At 39.9% G+C, this 26055-nt stretch overlaps 1 protein-coding gene across 7 annotated transcripts in view; it reads left to right on the top strand.

Annotated features, from left to right (window-relative positions):
* Positions 1 to 24840, top strand: part of KYAT3 (kynurenine aminotransferase 3) — a 76837-nt gene extending 51997 nt beyond the window's left edge. For all 7 annotated transcript variants that reach the window (XM_009001639.5, XM_035252065.3, XM_009001637.5 and 4 more), the window contains 4 exons: positions 3476 to 3662; positions 11385 to 11458; positions 11710 to 11796; positions 24366 to 24840. In XM_009001639.5, coding sequence (XP_008999887.3) covers positions 3476 to 3662; positions 11385 to 11458; positions 11710 to 11796; positions 24366 to 24428 — 411 coding nt within the window. In that variant the 3' untranslated portion in view covers positions 24429 to 24840. The remainder of the gene's footprint in view (positions 1 to 3475; positions 3663 to 11384; positions 11459 to 11709; positions 11797 to 24365) is intronic.
* The last annotated feature ends 1215 nt before the right edge of the window (positions 24841 to 26055 follow it).

The following is a 26055-nucleotide window of genomic DNA, read 5'->3' as shown; positions in this document are numbered from 1 at the left end:
TATAAGCATCTTTGAGATAACATTAGGCCCACTGGATAATCTCCCCATCTAAAGATCCTAAATTCAAATCACATCTGCAAAGTTCCTTTCACCATGCAAGGTAACATATTTACAAGTTCTGGGTTTTAAGATCTAGACGTCGTTGGGACCCATTATTCTGTCTACCAACTACTGAAGAGAAAAGAAACAAGAAATAAAATGGAGAAATACTATAATTACTGTACTGAGATAAAAAAAAGATTTCTAAAATATAAAGTAAAAAAAGAAAACTGTAAATATTATTTAATATTTTATGTATTTATTATGGAAATAGGGATTTATTTACCATCATTCTGTGGATAATCAAAATGCTGAAAAAATATTATTTTTCTAGAAGGCAGTTAAAGGGCAAAAGAGCCAGGCATGGTAGCTCATGCCTGTAATCCAGCACTTTGGGAAGCTGAGGCGGACAGATCACTTGAGGTCAGGAGTTTGAGACCAGCCTGCCCAACATGGTGAAACCCCGTCTCTACTAAAAATATAAAAATCAGCTGGGTGTGGTGGTGGGTGCCTGTAATCCAAGCTACTCAGGAGGCTAAGGCAGGGGAATCGCTTGAACTCAGGAAGTTTTGGTGAGCCAAGATCATGCCACTGCACTCCAGCCTGGGCAACAGAATGAGACTCTGTCTCAAAGAAAAAGGGGGCAAAAGAGCAAAATATATTGACTATAGTAAACTTGATTTTTTGCTTCCTTTCAAAAATACCTTCTGAATCAGAAAAAAATCTTATTTAAAAGTTCTTTCTTTAGCGATTCTCTAAAGTAACTCACAATAAAGCAAAGTTCTAACATTTGGTTTTATTATATGTTAAATTAATTTCATCCTCTCAAAATAAATCCATTCATTTTCAACAAATATTTACTGAGTACTGGAGATACAGCAGACAACAATTTCTGCCCTCATGAAGCTTACAACCTAATTGGTGGAATATAATAATAAATAAATATTTTAAAAATATGTCAGCTATGGATTGATATGAAGAAGAAAGATAAAATAGGGAAGAGGAAGGCTATAAAGCACCAGTGGGAGAATACACAGTGTTAAATAGGGTAATCTTTAAAAGCCTCCCTGGGAAGATAACATTTGAACAACTAACTGAAGGAGTTTAAGCAGCTACATGGTTACCTAGAGAGAACAGCAAGTGGAAAGGCCAGGTGGTAGACAGCCTTGCCAGCATGTTTATATCAGAGAACAGCACAGAGACTGTGTAGTGGTTCAGTCAGGGTAGTGGGAGAAATTATGAGAAAAATTATAGAGAAATAGATGCAAAATTTCTTGGAAGGTCAGGAGGTTTTTGCAAAAGCCTCGGGAAGGAATGAGCCTAAGGCGGTGGTTCTTACCCAGAGGCAATTAGGGAGAAGTTGGTACAAGGAAATGTTACGGAGTTTATCTAAAGAGCTTATTTACTCATGTGGTCCTAAGACCAACCTTTGAACACCCATGGGTGCATGACTACTCTCTACTCAGGGGGTCAACAATGTTATTACCCACAAATGGTGTCTGCTTTAGGCCTCAGAACCTGGCCTTTAACCATTCCACAAATGTATTGACTCAAAGCCTCTGTCATTAAATTTATATAGAATAAAGGCCAGCAGTGCCAGCTGGTAAGGGCCACAGCTGCTGACTCTTTACAGCACCCTCCTCTGTGAGTGGCCTGGACCCCTAAGCCCACGCTTTCACTGGATATCCGTGTCTGAGTGCATTTGTTCATCTGTTGCTGGGCCAGGGTCTGCAAGTAGGACCCGACAAGACTGGAATGGAATGATCAAGGGAGAAGAGTAGGAAAGCTAAGATCAGACAGGTAGCTGGGAGTCAAATGGAGCTGGGCCATGCACATCACTGTAAGGAGTGAATGAGATAGAAAGTCACCAGAGAGTTTTGAGTTCAGGAGGGACTTGGTCTGGCTTGTTTTACAGACTCTGACTGCTTCCTTGAATGAGAAAGTTGTTGCAGTGATTCAAGAGAGAAGGGCCACTGGATTGAACCAAGATGGGGATGGTAGAAGTAGTAAAAAGTGATTGGACTCTGAATATATTTTGAAAATAGAGCCAACATTATTTGTCAATAGGTTACATATGGGGTATGAGAAAAAGGAAGGAGCCCAGGATGATGCTGCAGTTAGGATGGATGTTTATGTCTCCTTTCACTTGGAATTTTCTAAGGCAGTATCTCCTATAGTGAATGAACAAGTTGCCAAGAGAAAAAAGAGATACAGCCAATAATACATCTTTTTCTGAACCATCTTATGCTCCCTTTCAACTAGGTGCTCTGTTTTGTTCTAGGATAACTATGTTTAGTTCCAGGAAACCACAGATTTCCAGGCTAAAGCAATCCTTATTTTCCAAGATTTTTGTAGTACTGGAGAATTATTACTAATTCTGTTTTACTGCATTCTTTTGGCATCTCTGTGATCTTGCCTCTCTCTGTCTCCAGTCTCATCTCTTGCCACACTGTCTCTCTTACCTTCCAGATTCTTAATGTCTTAGTTGGTCTGGGCTGCAGTAACAAATGGACTGGGTGGCTTATAAACAATGGAAATTTATTTCTCACCATTCAGGAGGTGGGAAAAGTCCAAGATTAAGGCACCAGTAGATTTGGTGTCTGGTGAGGACCTTCTTCTTCATGAATGGTACCTTTTGCTGTGTCCTCACATGGTAGAAGGAGCAAGCTAGCCCTCCTTTGTAAGGGCACTAATTCTGTTGGTGAGGGCTCTACCTTTCTACACTAATCTCCTCCTAAAGGCCCCACTTCCTAATACCATCACCTTGGGGTTTAGGATTTTAATATATGAACATGGGAACAAACACAAACATTTAGTCCACTGCACTTAAACACTGGCTTTTTCCTTGGCCCAGTTTGCTTTCCTGGCTCTTGAAGAAAGGTAGAGGAATTACTATAGATGTTCCAGAAACTCATTTCTATCCCCTGTTACACTTTGACCACCTTCCTGGCAAATGAATGATTCCAGCAAAGATTTGCACACCTATAGGGAATAAGAAAGGCGCATCTCTCCTTTACACAGTGGGTTAGCTTTCATTTCCACTCTGTCCCCAAAGGTAATGGTGAAAGGCCAACTACTCTCTGGTTGTTTTTCTGACTTAGATTTAGCAAGTCATTCTACAACTCACCTCATTAAGAAAATGTCTTAATGTCTTAATGTCTTTTTGTTTCCAAGCAAGCCATCTTTATGTAACAGCTCTTTTTCAATTTGAATTTTCATGACTCATTCTCAGTTCTTCACATGAGATTTAATCATTCAGGTATAACTGATTCCTCCATTAATTTAGAGTTTAATATAGGTTCACAGGAATTCAACTTATTTCCTGAGTGACTTCCTTGCCAATAATTTTACTCAGGTCATCTTTATTTATTATACCAATAAACTAAGCAATAAATAACTTTTCCATATTCCCTTTCGTATTTTTTAATTCTAACAGGAAGCCTTGGCTCAAGCTTTCTGGATTGACATCAAGCGCATGGATGATCCAGAATGTTACTTTAATTCTTTGCCAAAAGAATTAGAAGTAAAAAGAGATCGGATGGTATATTTACTTGAAAGTGTTGGCCTAAAACCCATAGTTCCTGATGGAGGATACTTCATCATTGCTGATGTGTCTTCACTAGGTTTGTAAAGGCTTTTATTATTTGAGCTATGTGGAAATTTATGTGTGAAATTATAGCAGGATTATGGAGAAAAGATTGGTATCAAAGCCATGGCAGCATCTTATCTGCAGAGAAGAATGGATTTTTGCAATGTCAACATTTTCTATAATTATCTTTGCTTTTAGGTCTTTTACCTTAAATGTGACTGTTATTAAATGTTTATGGAGTCAGTGTTGTTTTAGTTAATCTATTAAACAAAAGATTTGCTGTCACTATGTTCTGGTAAGTAATTTAAAAACACAAGTGTGTGAAATAATATATACTTGGTGTTCATTTGAGTAAAATTTTAGTTTGTTTTTTACTTAACCAGAAAGTACTATTTCATTAGAAAAATAAGATATAGAGAAACTTTGAAGCTATCAGGGAATATTTGCCATTTTAGAATGTACTGAAATAAAATAGAGGGAGAATAACATTTATTAAGGTTTCACTTTGTGCCATGTACTTAGAACACCCTTCAAAACATGTTTTGAAGAAAACATTAGCTCCATTTTTGCAAGTAATAAGATTTAGAAAGTTTTAAATAACTTGACTGAAGTCACACAGCTGGATTCTAAATAGTTCTGTTTCCAAAAAGCAATGGTTTTTATATTACCTAAAGTCATTACATGTAATTCCAACATGCCATGCAAATTTAAAGTTAGAAGCATGATAGTGTGTCATATATAACTTAACATTTCTTTGAAAAAAAAAACATTAATAAAAGTAAACTAAGTAATGGCAGCCATTACGGAGGCAGTCTGCCATAGCAGAGGCAGTCCACCATTACTGAGGCAGTTCTAACTATACCTCTATAAACAAAACCACAATGAGGTTCACACAACAGCTGGGCAGAGCCTGCAGCAGCTAAGCAATGCCTCTACTGGCAGACTGTGACTAGGCTACCTCTGTGCTGGGCAGGGCAGCTCTGAAAAAAGGCAGCAGCATGTCAGGAACTCATAAATAAAGCCCACCTTCCCAGGACAGAGCACCTGGGAAAAAAGGGGAGTTATGAGTTCTGCTGCAGTAGACTTAAATGTACCTGCCCAGCAGCTCTGAACAGAACAAAACTCACAGCTCAGCACTTGAGCTACTATAAGGGACAAAGTGTCTCCTCAAGCAGCTCCCTGGCCCCCCTATATCCAAAGAGTAACCTCATAAAGGAGAGCTCAGGCTGACATCTGGCGGGTATCCTGGGACAAAGATAACAGAAGAAGAAACTGGCAGCAACCCTTACTGTTCTGCAGCCACTACAGGTGATCCCTAGGTAAGCAGCATCTGTAGTGAACCTCCAGCAATGTTACAACAGAGAGGCCTGCCTGTTAGAAGGAAAACTAAAAAGACGGAAAGAAATAAATTTATCATCAACAAAAAGGATGTCCACTCAAAGTCACCAACTACAAAGACCATAGGTAGATAAATCCACAAAGATGGGAAGAAACCAGTGCAAAAAGGATGAAAACACCCAAAACCAGAAAGCCCCTCCTCCTCCAAGGGATCACAACTGATCACCAGCAAAGGAACAAAGATGGATGGAGAATGAGTCTGATGAATTGACAGAATCAGGCTTCAGAAGGTAGGTAATAACAAACTTCTCTGAGCTAAAAGAACATGTTCTAACCCAATGCAAAGAAACTAAGAACCTTGAAAAAGGTTTGACTAAATGCTAACAAGAATAAGCAGCATAGAGAAGAATATAAATGACTTAATGGAGCTGAAAAACACAACACAAGAACTTCACGAAGCATACACAAGTTTCAATAGCTGAATTGGCCAAGCAGAAGAAAGGATATCAGAGATTGAAGATCAATGAAATAAAATGAGAAGGCAATATTAGAGGAAAAAGAGTGCAAAGAAATGAACAAAGCCTCCAAGAAATATGAGATTATGTGGAAAGACCTAATCTATGTTTGATAAGTGTATCTGAATGTGACGGAGAGAATGAATCCAGGCTGGAAAACACTTCAGGATATAATCCAGGAGAACTTCCCCAACCTAGCAAGGCAGGCCAATATTCAAGTCTAGGAAATACAGAGAACACCACAAAGATATTCCTCAAGAAGAGCAACCCCAAGGCACATAATCATCAGACTCACCAGGGTTGAAATGAAGGAAAAAATGCTAAGGGCAGCCAGAGAGAAAGGTCAGGTTACCCACAAAGGGAAGCCCATCAGACTCACAGCAGATCTCTCAGCAGAAAACCTACAAGCCAGAAGAGAGTGGAGGACAATATTCAACGTCCTTAAAGGAAAGAACTTTAGAATTTCATATCAAGCCAAATTAAGCATCATAAGCGAAGAAGAAATAAAAGCCTTTACGAACAAGAAATTGCTGGGAGATTTCGTCACCACCAGGCCTGCCTTACAGGAGCTCCTGAAAGGAACACAAAACACAGAAAGGAACAACCAGTATCAGCCACTCCAAAAACATACCAAATGATAAAAAGCATTGACAAATGAAACTGCATCAACTAATGGGCAAAACAACCAGCTAGCATCAAAATGGCAGGATCAAATCACACAACAATATTAACCTTAAATGTAAATGGGCTAAATGCCCCAACAAAAAGACACTGACTGGCAAACTGGATAAAGAACCAAAACCCATCAATGTGCTGTATCCAGGAAACCCATCTCACATGCAAGGACACACATAGGCTTAAAATAAAGGGATGGAGGAAGATTTACCAAGCAAATGGAGAGCAAAAAAAAAAGCAGGAGTTGCAATCCTAGTCTCTGATAAAATAGACTTTAAACCAACAAAGATCAAAAGAGACAAAGAAGGGCATTAAATAATAGTAAAAGGATCAGTGCAAAAGAAGAGCTAACAATCCCAAATCCTAAATATATACGCACCCAATACAAAGCACCCAGATACATAAGGCAAGTTCTTAATGACCTACAAAGAGACTTAGACTCCCACACAATAATAGTGGGAGACTTTAACACTCCATTGTCAATATTAGACAGATCAACCAGACAGAAAATTAACAAGATTATAAAGGACTTGAACTCAGATCTGGACCAAGCAAACCTAATAGACATCTACAGAACTCTCCACCCCAAATCCACAGAATATACATTCTTCTCAGCACCACATCACACCTACTCTAAAATTGACCACATAATTGGAAGTAAATCACTCCTCAGCAAATGCAAAGAACAGAAATCATAACAAACAGTCTCTCAGACCACAGTACAATTAAATTACAACTCAGGATTAAGAAACTAACTCAGAACTGCACAACTTCATGGAAACTGAACAACTGGCTCTTGAATGTTGACTGGATAAACAATGAAATGAAGGCAGATATAAACATGTTCTTCGAAACCAACAAGAATGAAGACACAATGTACCAGAATCTCTGGGGCATATTTAAAGCAGTATCTAGAGGAAAATTTATAGCAATAAATGCCCAAATGAGAACCAAGGGAAGATCTAAAATTGACATCCTGTCATCAAAATTGAAAGAGCTAGAGGAATAAGATCAAAAAACTCAAAAGCAAACATAAGACAAGAAATACTTAAGATCAGAGCAGAACTGAAGTAGATAAAGACACAAAAATCCCTTCAAAAAAAATCAATAAATCCAGGAGCTGGTTTTTTTTTTTTTTAAAGATCAACAAAATAGACCACTAGCCAGATTAATAAAAAAGAATTAAATACATGCATTAAAAAAAATAAAGGGGATGTCACCACCAAGTCCACAGAAATACAAACTACCATCAGAGATTACTACAAACAACTCTGCACAGAAACCAGTAAACCTGGAAGAAATGGATAAATTCCTGGAAACTTGCACCCTCCCAAGCCTAAACCAGGAAGAAGTAGAAACCCTGAATAGACCAATTACAAGGGCTGAAGTTGAGGCAGCAAGTAATAGCCTACCAACCAAAAAAAGTCAAGGTCCAGATGGGTTCACAGCTGAATTCTAGCAGACATATAAAGAGGAGTTGGTACCACTCCTTCTGAAACTATTCTGAACAATCCCAAAAGAAGAAATCCTTCCCAAATCATTTTATGAGACCAACGTCATCCTAATGCCAAAATCCAGCAGAGACTCAACAAAAAACAAAACTTCAGGTCAATATCTGTGATGAACATAGATGCAAAAATCTTTAATAAAATGCTGGCAAACCAATAGCAACAGCACATTGAAAAGCTTATCCATCATGTTCCTGTAGGCTTCATCCCAGGGATGCAAGGCTGGTTCAACATACACAAGTCTGTAAATGTAATTCACCACATAAACAGAACCAAAGACAAAAACCACATGATTATCTCAATAGATGCAGAGAAGGCCTTTGACAAAATTCAACAGCGCTTTATGCTAAAAACTCTCAATAAACTAGATATCGACAGAATGTATCCCAAAATAATAAAAACTATTTACAACAAACCTACAGCCAATATCATACTGAATAGGCAAAAACTGAAGCATTTTCTTTGAAATCTGGCACTAGACAAGGATGCCCTCTCTCACCTCTCCTATTCAATATAGTATTGGAAGTTCTAGCCAGAGCAATCAGGCAAGAAAAAGAAATAAAGGGCATTCAGTTAGGAAAGGAGGAAGTCAAATTTGTCTCTATTTGCAGACGACATGACTGTGTATTTAGAAGACCCCATCATCTCAGCCCAAAATCTCCTGAAACTGATAAGCAATCTCAGCAAAGTCTCAGGATATAAAATCAATGTGCAGAAATCACAAGCATTCCTATACACCAATAACAGACTTAAAGAGAGCCAATCAGGAATGAACTGCCATTCACAATTGCTACAAAGAGAATAAAATACCTAGGAATACAACTAACCAAGGATGTAAAGGACCTCTTCAAGGAGAACTACAAACCACTGCTCAAGGAAATAAGAGAGGACACAAACAGATGGAAAACATCCCATGTTCATGGTTATGATGAATCAATATTATGAAAATGGCCATACTGCCCAAAGTAATGTATACATTCAGCCCTATCCCCATCAAGCTACCTATGTCCCTCTTCACAAAACTAGAAAAAACCACCTTGAACTAAATATGGAACCAAAAGAGAGCCTGCATAGACAAGTCAATTCTAAGCAAAAAGAACAAAGCTGGAGGCATCACAGTACCTGACTTCAAACTATACTACAAGGCTACAGTAATCAAAACAACATGGTACTGGTACCAAAACAGAAATATAGACCAATGGAACAGAACAGAGGCCTCAGAGGTAATGCCACATATCTACAACCATCTGATCTTTGACAAACCTGACAAAAGCAATGGGGAAAGGATTCCCTGTTTAATAAATGGTGTTGGGAAAACTGGCTAGCCATTTGCAGAAAGCAGAAACTGGACCCCTTCCTGACATCTTACATTAAAATTAACTCCAGATGGATTAAAGACTTAAACATAAGACCTAACACCATAAAAACCCTAGAAGAAAACCTTGGCAAAACCATTCAGGACATAGGCATAGGCAAGGACTTCATAACTAAAACACCAAAAGCATTGGCAACAAAAGCCAAAATAGACAAATGGAATCTAATTAAACTCCAGAGCTTCTGCAGAGCAAAAGAATCAATTAAAGTGAACTGGCAACCAATATAATGGGAAAAAATTTTTGCAATATACGCATCTGACAAAGGGCTAACATCCAGAATCTACAAAGAACTAAAACAGATTTACAAGGAAAAAAAAAAAAAACATCCAAAAGTGGGCCAAGGACATGAACAGACACTTTTCAAAACAAGACATATGAGTCCAACAAACATATGAAAAAATGCTCATCATCACTGGTCATTAGAGGAATGCAAATCAAAACCACATTGAGATACCATCTCATGCCAATTAGAATGTCGATCCTTTAAAAATCTGGAGACAACAGATGCTGGAGAGGATGTGGAGAAATAGGAACCCTTTTACACTGTTGGTGGGAGTGTAAATTAGTTCAACCATTGTAAAAGACAGTGTGGTGATTCCTCAAGGACCTAGAAACAGAAATTCCATTTGACCCAGCAATCCCATTACTGGGTATATATCCAAAGGATTATAAATCATTCTATTATAAAGACACATGCACATGTATGTTCATTGCAGCACTGTTTACAATAGCTAAGACCTGGAACCAACCAAAATGCCCATCAATGATAGACCGGCCAAGGAAAATGTGGCACATATACACCATGAAATACTATGCAGCCATAAAAAACAATGAGTTTGTGTCCTTTGTAGGGACATGGATGAATCTGGAAACCATCATTCTCAGGAAACTGACACAAGAACAGAAAACACACCACATGTTCTCACTCATAGGCGGGTGTTGAATAATGAGAACACATGGACACAGGGAGGGGAGCATCATACACTGGGGTCTGTTGCCAGGAAGTAGGGGAGGGACAGCAGGGGTAGGGAGGTAGGGAAGGGATAACAGGGATAAATGTCAGATATAGGTGATGGGGGGATGGAGGTAGCAAACCACATTGCCATGTATGTACCTATCCATAAGTCCTGCATGTTTTGCACATGTATGCCATAACCTAAAGTATAATAAAATGTATATAAAAATAATTTAACTTCCTTATCTGTAAACAGAGGATTATAATTACCTCTCAGAATTGTGATAACAACCAAATGAGATGATCATGTAACATGGTTAACCAATAGTAAGTGTTCAGGAAGTTGCAGTATGTTGTTAGCATTATTCCTGGAAATTTTATGTTCTCCTTAAAACACAGGAGGGAATGGAGGTTAAAATAACAGGTAAAAGGATATTAGGACTTTGTTTTAAAAATACAGGAGAAACTTTCTTCAGTGTCAAAGATTTTACATGATTAATTTGAAAAGAACCACTAGTATTTAATGAATAAAAGAAAGAAGATATATGTCCCAATTTGTTCTGAACAATAAATTATAAACTTTCATTGATTACAGTAACTATCAACATTAGTTGCTTTAGGACATTCAGAAAGATTGAAGAGTACAAGTCAATAATGTTGAAACAATATGAAATGTAGATTGCTAAAACTGAATGCCAGAGATATATCCTGCCCAGACCTTAAAGCAAGATTAACGCAAGAGAGAACAGGGGTATATATTTGACTTTTTCACAAATTTAAAAAACAGTATAATATATATGGAAGCAAAAATGAAAAATAAGGGTAGCATTTGGAAAATCTAAAGAGATATCCTGTATTTATAAATAATAATATGAATTTATTCATTCAACAGATATGCATTTTGTTACTTATGTGCTAGACACTGACCTCAGGGTTGGGGATAAAAGAGCTTACAAAACAAGATACTTTACTTTTGTGGAACTTGTAGCCTAATGATTGGCTATGTGGAAATATAATCATTACTGATGAACATTCTATAAATTTTGTGGTTATTTCCTTAGTAATGATCATAGAATCTTAATTCTAAATGGAAAGACAGCACTCCTCTGCCCTTCACCTTTTCTACTCTCTTCCTGTGCTGAAAGCTGCATGTATAAGCACCCTGATGTATGTGTGAGCACTGCCTTATTATACTATCAGTAAAGCGCTGTAAATTCACTTCCCACCACACCATATAGTGTGAGACTCCAGCGTATTCTGTGACTGTGTTCTGAGAAATTCTAAGCCAAGCTAATTTAAATAGGAGAAAATATTGAATCTTGATAGACTTAAGTGAAATACATGTTGCATCAGATGAAATTCATAGGCCATCTAATTTTGTGGTTTCAGATCCAGACCTCTCTGATATGAATAATAATGAGCCTTATGACTATAAATTTGTGAAATGGATGACTAAACATAAGGTAATGTTTATTGTCCTTTGCAAGATTGTATTGTATTTTACAGTTAATTTATGAAGAAACCTGCTGTTATGCTTTGAAATCGATCAAATGTAGTGTTATATGATACTCCACTTGTGACTTTTAAAAGCATTTTTCTTTCTGGAAATTATTGTGACTATTTAAAAGTATCTAGTTGCCGCTAATATCTGTAGTCCTAAAATTAATATTTGAAGTGTTCCTAGTTTTCTTATATTTTTCTATTTATTTTTCAGAAACTATCAGCCATCCCTGTTTCAGCATTCTGTAACTCAGAGACTAAATCACACTTTGAGAAGTTTGTGCGATTTTGCTTCATTAAAGTAAGTCCTCTGCTCTATTGAAAACACATTTATTATCCTCATTTCAATTTTTAAAGCACTATTTTCTTCTATTTCTAAAAATGATATGATCATACGCAGTTTTTAAATTTTGGCTTACAGCTGTAAAATTAACTGCTTACCAAAACAAAATTCCACCCTTTTTGAAGGAAGACAGCATAATACAGACCCCTTACCATGTCATATGACAATTTCCAGCATACAGTAAAAAATTACTAGACATAGGAAAACACAAGAAAATAGGACCTGTAGTAAAGAAAAAAAGAAGTTAATAGAAATAGGCTTAAAGGTGACTCAGATCTAGAAATTAGCAGACAAGGACTTTAAAGCAAATATTTTAAGCATGTTTAAAAAATTAGAAGAAAACATGGTTATAATAAGTGAACAGAGAGATTCTAACTATTTATAAAAAAAAAAAAAGGAACCAAATGGAAATTCTAAAACTTAAATGTATAATATCTGCTATAAGATACTTATGGGATTTAACAGAGTATTGAAGATGTCAGAAAAATAAAAGAGGTTAACTTGATTACAGATCTATAGAAATTATTCAATCTGAAAAAAAGAGAAATATTTTTAAAAAGTGAACACAGCCTTAGCTTTATGAGACAATACCAAGTGACAATTATATGCATCATTGGAGAACCAAGAACAAAAGAAACACTATGAGAGAAAACATATTTTAAGGAGTAATAGTCAAAATGTTCCCAAATTTGGTGAAAAGCAACTTATGTCTAAAACGGTCAGTGAAATACGACAGGATAAATTTTTTTTTTTTTTTTTTTTTGAGACAGAGTTTCGCTCTTGTTACCCAGGCTGGAGTGCAATGGCACGATCTTGGCTCACCGCAACCTCCGCCTCCTGGGTTCAGGCAGTTCTCCTGCCTCAGCCTCCCAAGTAGCTGGGATTACAGTCATGCGCCACCATGCCCAGCTAATTTTTTGTATTCTTAGTAGAGACAGGGTTTCACCATGTTCACCAGGATGGTCTCGATCTCTTGACCTCGTGATCCACCCCCCTCAGCCTCCCAAAGTGCTGGGATTACAGGTGTGAGCCACTGTGCCCAGCAACAGGATAAATATTTTAAAAGCACAACTAGGCAATCATAAAATGCTAAAAACAAAAGGTAAAGGTAAGATACTAAAAGCAGCCAGAGGTCAGGTGTAGTGGCTCATGTCTATAATCCTAACACATTGATAAACTAAGGCAGAAGGACTGCTTGAGTCCAGAAGTTCAAGACCATCCTATGAAACATAATGAGATCCTATCTCTATAAAAAAATTTTAATTAGCCAGGCTTGCTGGCACATGCTTGTGGTACTCTCTTCTCAGGAATTTATGGTACAAGTGAGACCAGGTTCCAGGGTGCGAGGCAGGCTCAGCTTGCTCCCAAATAGGATGGTGTTCTTCCAGGCTCTTTGTCCCTCATTCACCCAAGAATGGGAGGGAGGACTCCACCGGGCACAGTAGCTCATTTAAGGAAATATCATACCCCAAAGAGTTTTGCAGAAAGTGATTTATTTAGGCAGAGAGCGGGAGAAAAAGGAGAAAGAAAAGCAACTTCCACAATGTCGTGGAAGGGAACTCCAGATTTGGAGTCCACGCAGATGAGGGAGAAGGGGACTTTTAACGTGGGAGAAATTCCTGCCTCATTCAAATTTTCTGTCCTATGAAAGGAATTCCTTTAAACTTCCGCTGGAGTAACTGACCTTTGATTTTTTTCCCATGTGTGTGAAAGTTAAAGACCTCTAAGATCCCGGGTGGAGATGTGGGTGGGGGTATGGCGCTGTGAAGTTCTTGCCTTTGAAACTACGCCCCCTTGGGGAGCCGGGAAGAGTATACATTCCCTTAGTCTCCCCTCTGAACAGGAAAGCCCAACTGCTGTTGGGACACAGGGGGTTGATTGCTCTTTAGCTACTTACTGCTGAAATGGGGCATAGAAGGGGCCCCGCAGTTGAGGTTTCCTCCAGAAGGGAGCATTTCAGGGGTGCAGGCTGATCCTGAGGTCCACGATAGAGCTCATAAGTCAAGGACATCCAGGGTTCCAGTTGCAGGATTATTTATGACCTTATGGTTCTAGAAGAAACGAATGTGGTAAGAAGGTTAAAGATTAAAAAACCCAGAGGCCAACAAATATAGAATGGTTCTAAACAGGACTAGGAGAGGATAGAGCCAGGACAGCCATCCACAATACTATTTCTTGAAGGTCTTTAGCCCTGTGTTCCATTGATTCCTGAGTTCTTTCTTTGTTCAAAACAACACTTAATTGGTTTACAAAGTAGCAGCATTTCTTCATAGAAAGAGACAGGCTCCCTCTCTCTGTTGTTAGCAGATTTAGGGCCCTTTTACTTTGAAGAGCTATGGCAGCCAAAGAGTTAAGCTGTTTTGCAGTGAGCTGCCTTTGCAGAGAGAATTAGCAACCTTTTTGTTATTAATTAACTCTTGAGATACCTTAGAGTAACTGAATAGAGGTAGCAACTTTTCTAATGCCAGCACCAAGTTTTCCACTATGAAAGAACAATTGGAGTTTGAGAGATAGCAAAGTTAAGAGTTATAGTCCTGTTAATTCCAGGATGTAAATTAGATTCATGAGTCATTACTTTCCTGGGGATTTTGTCTTAAGAGCAGATGTAGAGCCTCTAACAGCTCACAGGTGTACCAAGGGTCATCTCCTGGAACTTCAGGCTGCAGAGTGGAGGCCTATGATTTTCTTCAGAAGGTGTCCAAGGCTCAGCCCAGTGTGATGAATCCATGAGTCAATTCCCACCACCTTAACTGCCATTGGGGTAGACAGAGTAACTGAAAATGGTCCTTCCCAAGATGGGCCTAGAGAGGGAGTCTGAGGGGAGAGACTTAACAAGCACCAAGTCTCCAGGGCAGAACAACTCTTTCCCTTGTTTCCCTAGGGTGTCCTTCAGGTAAAGTTTTAAGAGCCTGTTGGGACTTAGCCAAGGAGGTTATATCTTTTATTAGATCTGCTGTTTCCTTGTCTACTACAAGACAATTAGTAAGAATGGGCCGTCCATAAACCATTTCCTAGGGGCTGAGAGAAATACTGGGAGACTGTTCATCTAGGACTTCTTGGACAGTTACAGACTTGGAGGAAAGCTGTTCAGGACAGAGGAGTAATACTGAGAAGGCTGTGCCAGTGTCCAAGAGGAGATTAACTTCCTGGCCCTCTATGGTCAGCTTTGCCTGGAGTACCGTGAGGGTTATGGCTTATGCTGAAACTTGCCCCGGCACCCTTACTCCTGCAGTTGGGTCATCCAGTTAGACACCTCAGGCCCTGAGAACCTTCGTCCCCAGGGACAGTGTGCTTTCCAGTGATCCCCTTGGCACAGCAGACAAGGACAAGGTGGTCCATTCTTCTAGGGACAATTTCATATAAAATATTTCTTCAGATGGCACTGGTAGCAAGCTCTGCCAGACTGGTGGCTAACCTGAGCCTTTCCCTCATTTGAGCCCCTTGGGTCTGCCTGCCTGAAGGCCATGACTAAGGCTGCGGCTTTTCTCTGGTCTCTCCAGTTCCTTTCAGCCTGTTCCACCTGTTCCCAGGTTTAGTTATGATTCTAGACTCTGTTCTGGCCCCAAGGTCAGCTTCTGGAGCTTCATCCTAATATCTGCTGCTGACCGCGTAATAAACTTGTCCTTTAGTATTAACTGACCTTCACTGGAGTCTGGTGACAGGGGAGAATACTTTCTTAAGGCCTCCCACAATCGCTTAAGGAAAGCCATTGGGTATTCTTCCTTTCCCTGAGTCATGGGGGATAACATTGCATGTTCATGGGCTTCTTCCTAGTTCGCCTTAATCCCTCAAGTATGAAGGTTAAGAAATGCCTCCAGCTCCAGTCCCCCTGTTCTGAATCAGAATCCCAGCAAGGGTCTATGCTAGAGACTGCCTGTCTACCTATAGGAAATCTATCCTTTTCCCCTGGTTATCATTAAGTCATGTACTTGACTAAGGTACCAGGTGTCCCCAAACTCTTGAGCTGCTGCTAGAGCAGCCTCTCTCTCATTGCTGGTTAGAGTTTGATTAAGCAATAGTATGGTATGTTTCCAGTCTAATTTGAAGGACTGACCCAGGCCCTGCAGAATATCTATGTACTTGTCCAGGTCATCTGAAAACTTTCCGAAGTCCACCTCAATTTGCTTTAAGTCAGAAAGTCAGAAGGGGGTGTGTACCTTGGTCAGGCCAAATTCTCTTCCTACTGCCTGTAGTGGGCAGAGTCTGGGCATCCTAGTAGCCTGACATACCTTGGCCGTCTCGGCCCTCCCTGGCTCCTGTTGGGGTACAGGGGCTGAGGAGCCCTGTTTGGCATTGGTGGAAGTAGTAGCCACAGGGAGTCCCAAATGTGGAGGTAGTCCTGAGGAGGGCTGAGTAGTGTATGGGGAACAGGCCTGTCAGAGCTGAGGCTTATTCCTTAGAGAAAATAAAAGTTGTACATAGGGGACCTCAAACCATTTACCCTTGCTTTTACAAAACAGGTCTAATTGTAGAATAGTATCATAATCTATACTTCCCTTAGGAGGCCAGGTTTTTCCACTCGGCTGAGGGTATTTCAGCCACACTGTCCAGCAGAGAAAACTGAGCCACTTCTTTAAAGACTGTCAAATTGATCTCAATTCTCCAGGATACATTTTAATGGTGACTTTATTTTGGGAATAGTAGCACCCATCTGAAACCGAACACAAGGGATGCCTGCATCCCCGATTGTTAATTGCAGTTGTGCAATCTGAGGCATCCCTCAGACAGGGCGCTGGATCTGGGACATCCCCCAACCAGTACCTCATAATAACCATATGCCCAAGATGTGTGGTCTTCTTTGGGCCACCCATGTGCTCGGCTTAATCATGATACCAGCGCCATGGGTACTCACGCTCACTGTCTGCATGCCTTTAGTGACCACCATAAAGACATGTGGGCTGCTGGGATGGGTGGTTCATGCCAGCACGTCCCTGAACCAGGCCAGTAAGTCTAGGGATATGAGTACTAATATTCCCTGGCAAAAGTCCAATTTACATAACCCAGATGATAAAACTGCCCTAGGAGGGTAAACTTCTAGGGAGGGCCTCAAAGCACACAATTTAAAGAAGGTGGGGCCACGTGGCTGAAGCTGGAATAATGCCCTCAGGACCCGGACCTCCTCCCCCACCCCATTTTCCATTATGTGAAAATACTAGTTCCCAGTTTGACTATGATCTTCAAGATGGAGAAGTTCTGCCATACAGAGAGCCAGTCCTAAGCAAGACAAATTATACACAAAACACAAAGTCCCATAGCCTTCAGCTTCTGGATTGCCCAAAAGCTTCCCCCGTTCAAGACTGTTTCCACCAGGGATTTGAATCAGCAATGCTGCAGCTGCCAGCCCTACAGCTTAACCCACTGTGCTAACAGGCCATTCCTTCCAAAAGCAGACCAGAGAGCTTCCTTAAGCCTCCCTTGAATGAAAATGCTGCACCCTGCAGCGGTGTGGTGCGGTGTGGTGTGGGGAGGCAGAAGCCGGGCCACATCTGGACGCTAGGGAGAAGTCTGCCTTCCTGAAATCTGAACCCAGGTGTGGGCCTGAAAACCTGGGCAGGACTTGTAGCCAGTGGCTATTTTTCGCTTCAGCTGCTGGCTCCTTACAATGCTCCAAAAGAAAAAAAACTGCTTGCCACTATGAGTTTCAAAGGCAGATGCATCCCTGTTTGAGCACCTCTTTGCACTGCTGCCTCCAAACTGTTGGATGCCAGAGAGGCTTGCCCGGCTGTGCACCAGGCCACTGCGCTCCATAGTCCCATGCAGGGCCTGGCCATACCTCTCTCCCTCCACGCTGATTTGCTCCCACCCACAGCGCTGGTGACTGGTATTAACAGCCCAGGCCCACTCCCAGGGCGAACTGCAGTTCCTGTGGCCCCCGTTTATGGCCAGGGCATGAGGCCAGTGAGCAAATGGTCCCAGCAGAGTGCTCACCTGCTCCACCCCTGCAGGCTCAGTTTACCGCTGGGAACTTTGCCCCAAGATGCAGCTGGGAGAGAAAGAGGGAGGTGGGGAGGAGAAAGCCGGTTTGGAGAAAAAAAAAAAAAAAAGCTGTGCCTTTAAGTCTGGCTGGCCTGCATCACCTAAAGACAGGCTGATTCCTGGATCACCCACCAGGCCCTGCTGCACCCTGCTCCCAAAGCCCAGCATGCAGCTCCCAAGACCCAGCATGTGGCTCCTGGTGTTACTTTAAAGCGACAGAACAGATTGCAAGTGAGAGGGGTCCAACTCACTCACCGCTCTGACATGCTTTCTTGCCTCCTGGATGGCTCGCCAATGATGAGACCAGTTCTGGGTTTGGGGGAGGCTCAGCTTGCTTCCCGATGGGATGGTGTTCTTCCAAGCTCTTGGTCCCTCACAAGAATGGGAGGGAGGACCCCACTGGGCACAGTGGCTCATTTAAGTAAATATCGGACCCCAAAGAGTTTTGCAGAAAGTGATTTAGGCAGAGAGAGAAAAAGGAGAACAACAAGCAGCTTTCACAATATCATGGAAGGGTATCCAGATATGGAGTTCCCTGGATGAGGGAGAAGGACTTTTAACCCCATTCAAACGTTCTGTCCTATGAAATGAGTTCCTTTAAACTTCCGTTGGAGTGATTGACCTTTGATTTTTTCCCTGTGCATGTGAAAGTTAAACAAAGACCTCTAAGATCCCGGATGGAGACTGGGGTGAGGGTATGGCACTGAAAAGTTCTTGCCTTTGAAACTACAGCCCCTTGGGGATCCCAGAAGAGAATACATTCCTCACAAGGATCTCAAGAGTCCAGCACATCCAGGTAGAAATGTTAACTAACTGTTTATCAGAAACAATGGAGACAAGAATACAATGAAATAACATCTTCTGAGCACTGACATGAAAAAAAAATTCCAGCCTAGAATGCTATATCTAGGAAAATATCCTTTAAAAATGAAAATGAATTAGGCATCCCTAACAAATGAAAGCTGAGAGATTTATCACCATCAAACTTCTACTTTTTTTAAAAGGTTCTGAGTGTGTTACTGGTGTTTTTTAAATTTTGTTGCTACTGACAATAGTCTTACTAAGATCAAGACAGTCTATCAACTCACTCATCTTTAAACCTGGTGAAAATAACATAAACACTGTTTTTAATTTTTAGAGATAACCAATAGACCATTCCAGATTTGTTCAGAATATAAATATTAATAACCTAACAATGTAAACATTTGACTGAAATTTTAAAGAAGGGTAATGCTATTTTATTTTTAATCTTATACTGGATTGAGAAATAGTGGTATATTATTTGAAATTGTAAACAAAACAGAAGAAACAAACAACATAGGACTTCTTCCAGTTTTAAAATGGTAAACACAGCCCCTTCCCTAATCTTTTTTTTTTTTTTTGAGACAGAGTTTTGCTTTTGTCACCCAGGCTGGAGTGCAGTGGTGCGATCTCAGCTCACTGCAGCCTCCATCTCCTGGGTTCAAGCAGTTCTGCTGCCTCAACCTCCCAAGTAGCTGGGACTACAGGCATGTACCACCACGCTGGCTAATTTTTGTATTTTTAGTAGAGACAGGGTTTCACCATGTTGGCCAAGCTGGTCTGGAACTCCTGACCTCAGGTGATCCGCCTGCCTCGACCTCTCAAAATGATGGGATTACAGGTGTGAGCCATTGTGCCCAGCCCTCTAATCTCTTTTTTTAAAATATTTAAAAACAACTAAGACAATAGAAAACAAATTCCCCAGTGTATGAGGAAAGGTTGCCAAATAGGGAAGGTAATGGCAGAGGGAAGATCCTAGAAAGGATCCTGCTTTTACATCTTCAAATTACAGACAAACCAGCAGGCAGCATATTCATTATTGAGAACAACAGGAACCGTTGATGCACTGGCAGCAGGAACTTCTCTAGACCATTTGGCATCATGGAGAAAAAGGGCTAAGACATACAGTCATGTCATCCAGAAACTATGTGAGGCGCAGTGGAAAGGAGACACTGGTTGGGCTATAGAGTTCCTCATTTACTCCTGTCATTGTGCTAAAAGCTGTGTTGAAGCAGTGGGGAAGAGATGTATTAAATCGGGGATAGCCAATTTAATTATTTGGTAAAAAGTGAGGTCTAAAAGAGCTCCCATTCACTGAACCCTACATGAACTATATTAACTTTTACTATGAGACAAGCAGAATTTCTACTCTTTTTTGGTGCTGCCCCAGCTACTCCCTTATACAACAAAATCAGCAAATCTATCTTCAAATCACAGACAAAGCCAGCAGGTAGCATGATTATTACCCAGAACAATAGGAATAGTACATGCTTTGACAGTGGGAGCTTACAAAGAGAATTCAATCAAAAATGATTCATAATCAAAGAGGAGGGGCCAGGTACAGTGGCTCACACCTGTAATCCCAACAGTTTGGGAGGCTGAGGCAGGAGGATCACTTGAGGTCAGCAGTTCAAGACCAGCCTGGCCAACATGGTGAAACCCCATCTCTACTAAAAATACAAAAAATTGAGCTGGCTTTGGTGGCACATGCCTATAATCTCAGTTACTCGGGAGGCTGAGGCACAAGAATCACTTGAACCTGGGAGACAGAGGTTGCAGTGAGCTGAGATCGCTCCACTGCACTCCAGCGTGGGTGATGGAGTGAGACTCTGTCTCAAAAAGTAATAACGGTAATAGTAATAATAACCAAAGAGGAGCCAACTATGAATCTATACAAAGACACTATAAGGAAAAGAGAAATGTACAAGGAAAAACAAGTGTTAGAGACTATTCACCAAAAAAAATGTAACCCTAGAGCAAATAAAATTAGTGCTATTTCAAATTTAAAACCTTTAAAATGAGAAATTAAAGCAGAAATTTTAAGAGTTCAGGGAAGACAGGGTAAGATATTATAAGAAGATAAAATGGGAGCTATCAGAGTTCAGGTAGGAAATTGAAAAGAAAAAATAAGGCTGTTGGAAATTATGGTGACGATATTAACAGACACAACAAAGAACACTGAATACTTCTGTAAGGACATCAAGGATGGAGATAAGTGAGCAAAAGGAAGTAAAAAGGAACAAATAACGTTTAAAATGTTAGAAAAATTATAGACGCAGAGGAAAAATAAAATATGGAGAGTTGCTGGAAAAAAAATAAGAACAGAACAAATGGAACCTGGAAATAATTTTATAGCTTCATTTTGAGCATGCTTTCGTTAAGAGAGAGAGAGAAAGACATAGCTGGAAATGGAAAGGGAATGCCTTGTCTCAGGAAAAACTGTCACATAATCACTAACACGGAGATATACCTCATTTGATACATTGGGCTTCACTGAAAATTCCTTTGGGCAGCTGGATAAGATCAAGGCCTCCAGTGGGGCAGGAGAAGAGGATCAGTGTGGTCCCAGACTCTCTTACGTCAACATTTAATACTGGCAGATAGTGTGGCAGTAGGTGGTAGTTACTAGGGGAAGTGGACACACCTAACCCCACCTCTTAGAAAGGCTAAAAATAAAAGAATGACAAAAACATATCAAGAAAATAGAAATCAAAAGAAAGCCGTCTGAATTCAGAGCAAAATAAAAATGATAAAAGTAAATAAATTTAATGCAAAAAATACCACTATCATATTATGGGTAAGATGCTCAGTAAACTTATAAAAGTTGTCAAACTTACTATTTCATAATAAGAGAAATGAAAATTAGAACTGCAAAGAAATTTTATCACTTAGATTGGAAACAACCAAAACAACTAAAATGTTTCATAAAACACTCTTACAAATTGAGAGTAGAAAGATAATTTGTAAAATCTCTGTGATGGTTAGTTTGAAAATTTCTCTCCAGCTGTGAATTCCCATGCCCTTTGACCCAACAATTCTACAAGTGTTTTCCTGTGGATTTACTTGCACATTTTGAATGACTTGTGTTCAAGGATTTTCACTGAGGCATCATTTGTAATAGCAAAACATTGTAAACAACAAAATTATTCACCAGTGGGGGCTGCTTGAATAAGTGATGCTATATTCAGATCAATCTAAAAGCCTATCAGTGACAGATTGGATAAAGAAAATGTGGTATATATACACCATGGAATACCATGCAGCCATAAAAAAAGAATGAAGTCTTGTCTTTTGCAGAAACATGGCTGGAGCTGGAGCCTATTATCCTTAGCAAACTAACACAGGAACAGAAAACCAAATATCACATGTTCTCTCTTATAAGTGAGCCAAAAATAATGAGAACTCATGGATACAAAGAAAGGAACAGCAGACACTGGGGCTTCCCTGAGGGTGGAGAGTGGGAGGAGGGAAAGCACCACAAAAGATAACTGTTGGGTGCTGTGCTTAATACCTGAGTGATGAAATAATCTGTACAACAAACCCCCGTGACATGAGTCTACCTATGTAACAGACCTTCACATGTATCCCTGAACCTAAAATAAAAGTTAAATAATAATAATAATTACATATATATGTATATATATGTATATATATATATAAAATGTAAAAAACAAAGGTACATAAATATCTCTGGAAAAATATATAATGAAATCCCAGCATCGCCTCTGGGGAGAAAAACTGGGTGGCTGAGGTAGATAGGTGAGAAGCTGACTTACTTTAAAACAAATAGTTTGAAATGCTCTCAACTAAAAGTTTCAAGAATTTCTTTTTTCCGAACTATTTCAGAGTAAGATATCAACGTAATTACTAATGTTACTCCTATCAACCCCATATACTTTCTTGTGTGTTCTTCACAAACAAGACATTCTCCTACAAAACCACAACATTGCCCTCAAAATCATGAAGTTAACCTTGATATTCCATCTAATCCTCAGATCCAGTTTAAATGTCATTGTCCCAGTACTGTCCTTTTTTATAACAATTCATTAATAAGATGATTCAGGCTAGCTTCATGCATCACATTTAGTTGTCATGTCTCCTTCAAGCTAGAATGGTTTCTCAGGTTTCTTTGACTTTCATGATCTTGATACTTTTGAAAATTATCAACCAATTATTTTTAAGAAAGTACCTCAATTTAAGTTTGATGTTTCCTCATGCTTAGATTCAGGTTATACACTTTGGCTGGAAACCACAGAAGTGACAACACTCTATTCTTTTCATTGTATCAGCTGGCACATAATTTCAATTATGCCTATTACCGGTGATGTTAACTTTAACCACTTGATTAAGGTGGCATTTGCCAGTCTTTTCTACTATAAAGTTATACTTTTTCTTGTTAAATAGTAAATAGTTTATAGTAAAGTACTGTTAAAATATTCCATATCTCATTAAGCAATTTATTAACTTATTTATATGTATCAATGTAGACTTCTGGATTTTTATTTTATAGTACAGTGGGCTATGATTTACTATTATTATTATTACTTATTTTGATACTTAGGTTTTCCCTGATTTGGCCAGTAGTCATGTAATTACTAATTTAATCAATACTTCTATGTGAGATCGATCTCCTATCAAAGCTACTGTGCACCCCCTACCTTCCCAGTCCCCAAGAAGATACCCTTTTCCCCATTCAGGCTTTGACATTTTGTGCCACGTGCTGCACTGCATCTTCACCCCACCTGAGCTTCATCACCCATGCCAACCTGTCCTGTCATCCTCCTAGAGAGGTGCCCCCATCTGGGTCTCCAATACCTCATACCAGGCCACCACTGTCACCTACTATATAGAAGCCCTCCTTACCCCTCTTGGGCACTGACACCATGCCAGATGCCTACCTCAACTCATCCAGGCTCCAGGACCCTGCATGAGGCCACCCTACCAGACAGGTGCCTCACTTACCCCACTCATACCCTGACACCCTGTTCCAGCCAGCATCACCACCTCATGACACCCGTGCTGGCCACCCTGCTCACTCCACTTGGGCTGCAGTGTCCTGCACTAGGGTTACCAAGGCTCTCCCAACCCTATATATGGAGAGCCACTTTGCTCAGCCTCACCTATTGGCTTTCAGACTGAATGATTCTGGTAGGGAGAGACGAGAAAGAAAAAGTAGAGAAATAGAAGACCAAGAACAGAAGGCTGGATTTTCTCTGCTTACCCTTCTGTTTAATTTTATGCTATGTGTGAATCATCTATTCAAGAAATAAACTTTTTTCAATAATTATAACTGAAACCTTAAAAACAAGGGACAGAGTAGTGTGAATGAACTTTTTATTGTTCAGAGCAAAGTATAGATGTAGGAGATAATACATGAAGTTCACAAATAAGGAAATAGAAGCATAAGCATATTATTAGATTTTGGTGGTAGCAATTAGAACTAAAACCAGAAATTGCCATAAAAGGAAGGTTATCTTGGAAGGTGGAGGGAATCATAGGAAGGGGTGGAGCAGACAGCTGTTCTTTTTCGGTGTAAACTCTTCTGTACTCTTCTATCTATTTCTGTAATTATAGTTCATTTAGTTAATTGTTTTCCTCTTTGTGGTTCTGCTTTTCCTTTTTCATTTTGAAAATTTTTCTTCACTTGAGATCAGATATTCACTTAAATCTTCATTATGTTATTTAAATCTTTGCTGCATCTTGAATTTATGTTGATATGTAATAATGACGAGTATCTTATTAATTTACAGAAAGACAGCACACTGGATGCTGCTGAAGAAATCATCAAGGCATGGAGTGTCCAGAAGTCTTGATATGTGCAGAATGGATTAATGTTTCTATTAGAGGACCTGGGATGGAATTGTTACCTAGTGCTGCCACCTGCTGGATGTTATAAGATATTTCAGTACAACTGGAATTAAACTTATTTCCATTGTTTTTCCAAAGCGGTTAACCCAACTCCTAACAATACTCAGGAGATCTGACCTTTTTTTTTTTTTTTTTTTCAGTTGAAATGTATTAACACATCTTCCAATATCATTTTGTAAGAGTCAGCATAACATAGTGGGTAAGAACTTTGAGATGTTTAACCTCTCTGTAACTCAGTTCAATCACTGTAAAATGGGGATTAAAAACAGCACCTGATTCATATGAGGGTCGTTTGTGAGGATTAAATGGACTAATGTATGCAAAGCCTGGCAAACAATAAACACTCAGCTGACTTTAGCCAGTTTCATGCTTCTGCCACCGTGTAAGAACTAACCAGTTCCACGCCTCTACCACATGTATTTGTTTTGTGTACCCACCATCCCCTTCATTCACCAATGGCCTTGAACTCTGTTCACGGTTTTGCCTCATACCCCAAGTACTGCTGTTATTTGCGGTGGCTTCAAGGTCCACAAGGACTAGCCAGGCTTTCTGTACTTTGAGCTCCTCATCTCTGGTGTTCACCTCCCCTGGAGTTCATCCACCCACTGCCTTGGTCACTCCCTGAGGCTTTTATCATTCAAGTCTGCTTCACCTTTTGAGATCACAAATTCATCATCTCTGTCCTTCTAATTTATGCTTGCTGTCTTGTGTACATGTTCTCCCTTTTTTTCTCTCTCTCTGTCCCTCTGTCTCCTCCCTCTCCTTCTCAGCTCTTTTCAAATATCACTTCTTGGCCAGGCACAGTGCCTCACGCCTGTAATCTCAGCACTTTGGGAGGCCAAGGCCAGTGGATCACTTTTTGAAGTCAGGAGTTCAAGACCAGGCTGGCCAACATGGTGAAACCCCATCTCTACTAAAAATACAAAAAAATTAGCCGGCCATGGTGGTACATGCAGGTAATCCCAGCTACTTGGGAGGCTGAGGCAGGAGAATCGCTCAAACCTGGGAGACAGAGGTTGCAGTGAGCCAACATTGTGCCACTGCACTCCAGCCTGGGCAACAGAGTAAAACTCTAAAAAAAAAAAGTCACTTCTTTAAACTTACTACCATTTCAATCTGCTATTTCACAAAAAAATTGGTCTGTGACCTTCTTACTTTAGAATCTACTAGGATCCTTGTCATAGAAAGAGATTCTGGTCATCACCCCAGACCTAATGAATAATAATTTCAGGATCTAACCCTCCAGATGATACTTACACACATGAAAGTTTGATCATTACTCTTGTAGTTTGTAGAATCCTCCATCTTATTTTTATTGGTTCCCTTAAATCTTCACTCCCTCATCTAGCCTTGACTTCATTGTCTATCACTTCAGCCAAGATGCTTTTGTTGCCTTGAATTATTTCCACCATTGTTCTATCTCTGCTTGTCAAAAAGAAAGAACTCAACCCTGGGGTTGGAGCTCCATGCCTGCGATTGGGCTGTACCTTGCACAGTTGGGCAGGCTCTAGCAACTGGAATTCACATCACTGACATAAACTAGACATAATTCAATGTTCCCCTACCTTTTAC

The sequence above is a fragment of the Callithrix jacchus genome, chromosome 7 (assembly GCF_049354715.1).
Source record: "Callithrix jacchus isolate 240 chromosome 7, calJac240_pri, whole genome shotgun sequence".
Classification (NCBI taxonomy): Eukaryota; Metazoa; Chordata; class Mammalia; order Primates; family Cebidae; genus Callithrix; species Callithrix jacchus.
Note: the sequence above shows the minus strand (reverse complement) of the source record. Positions and strands in the feature narration are given on the sequence as shown.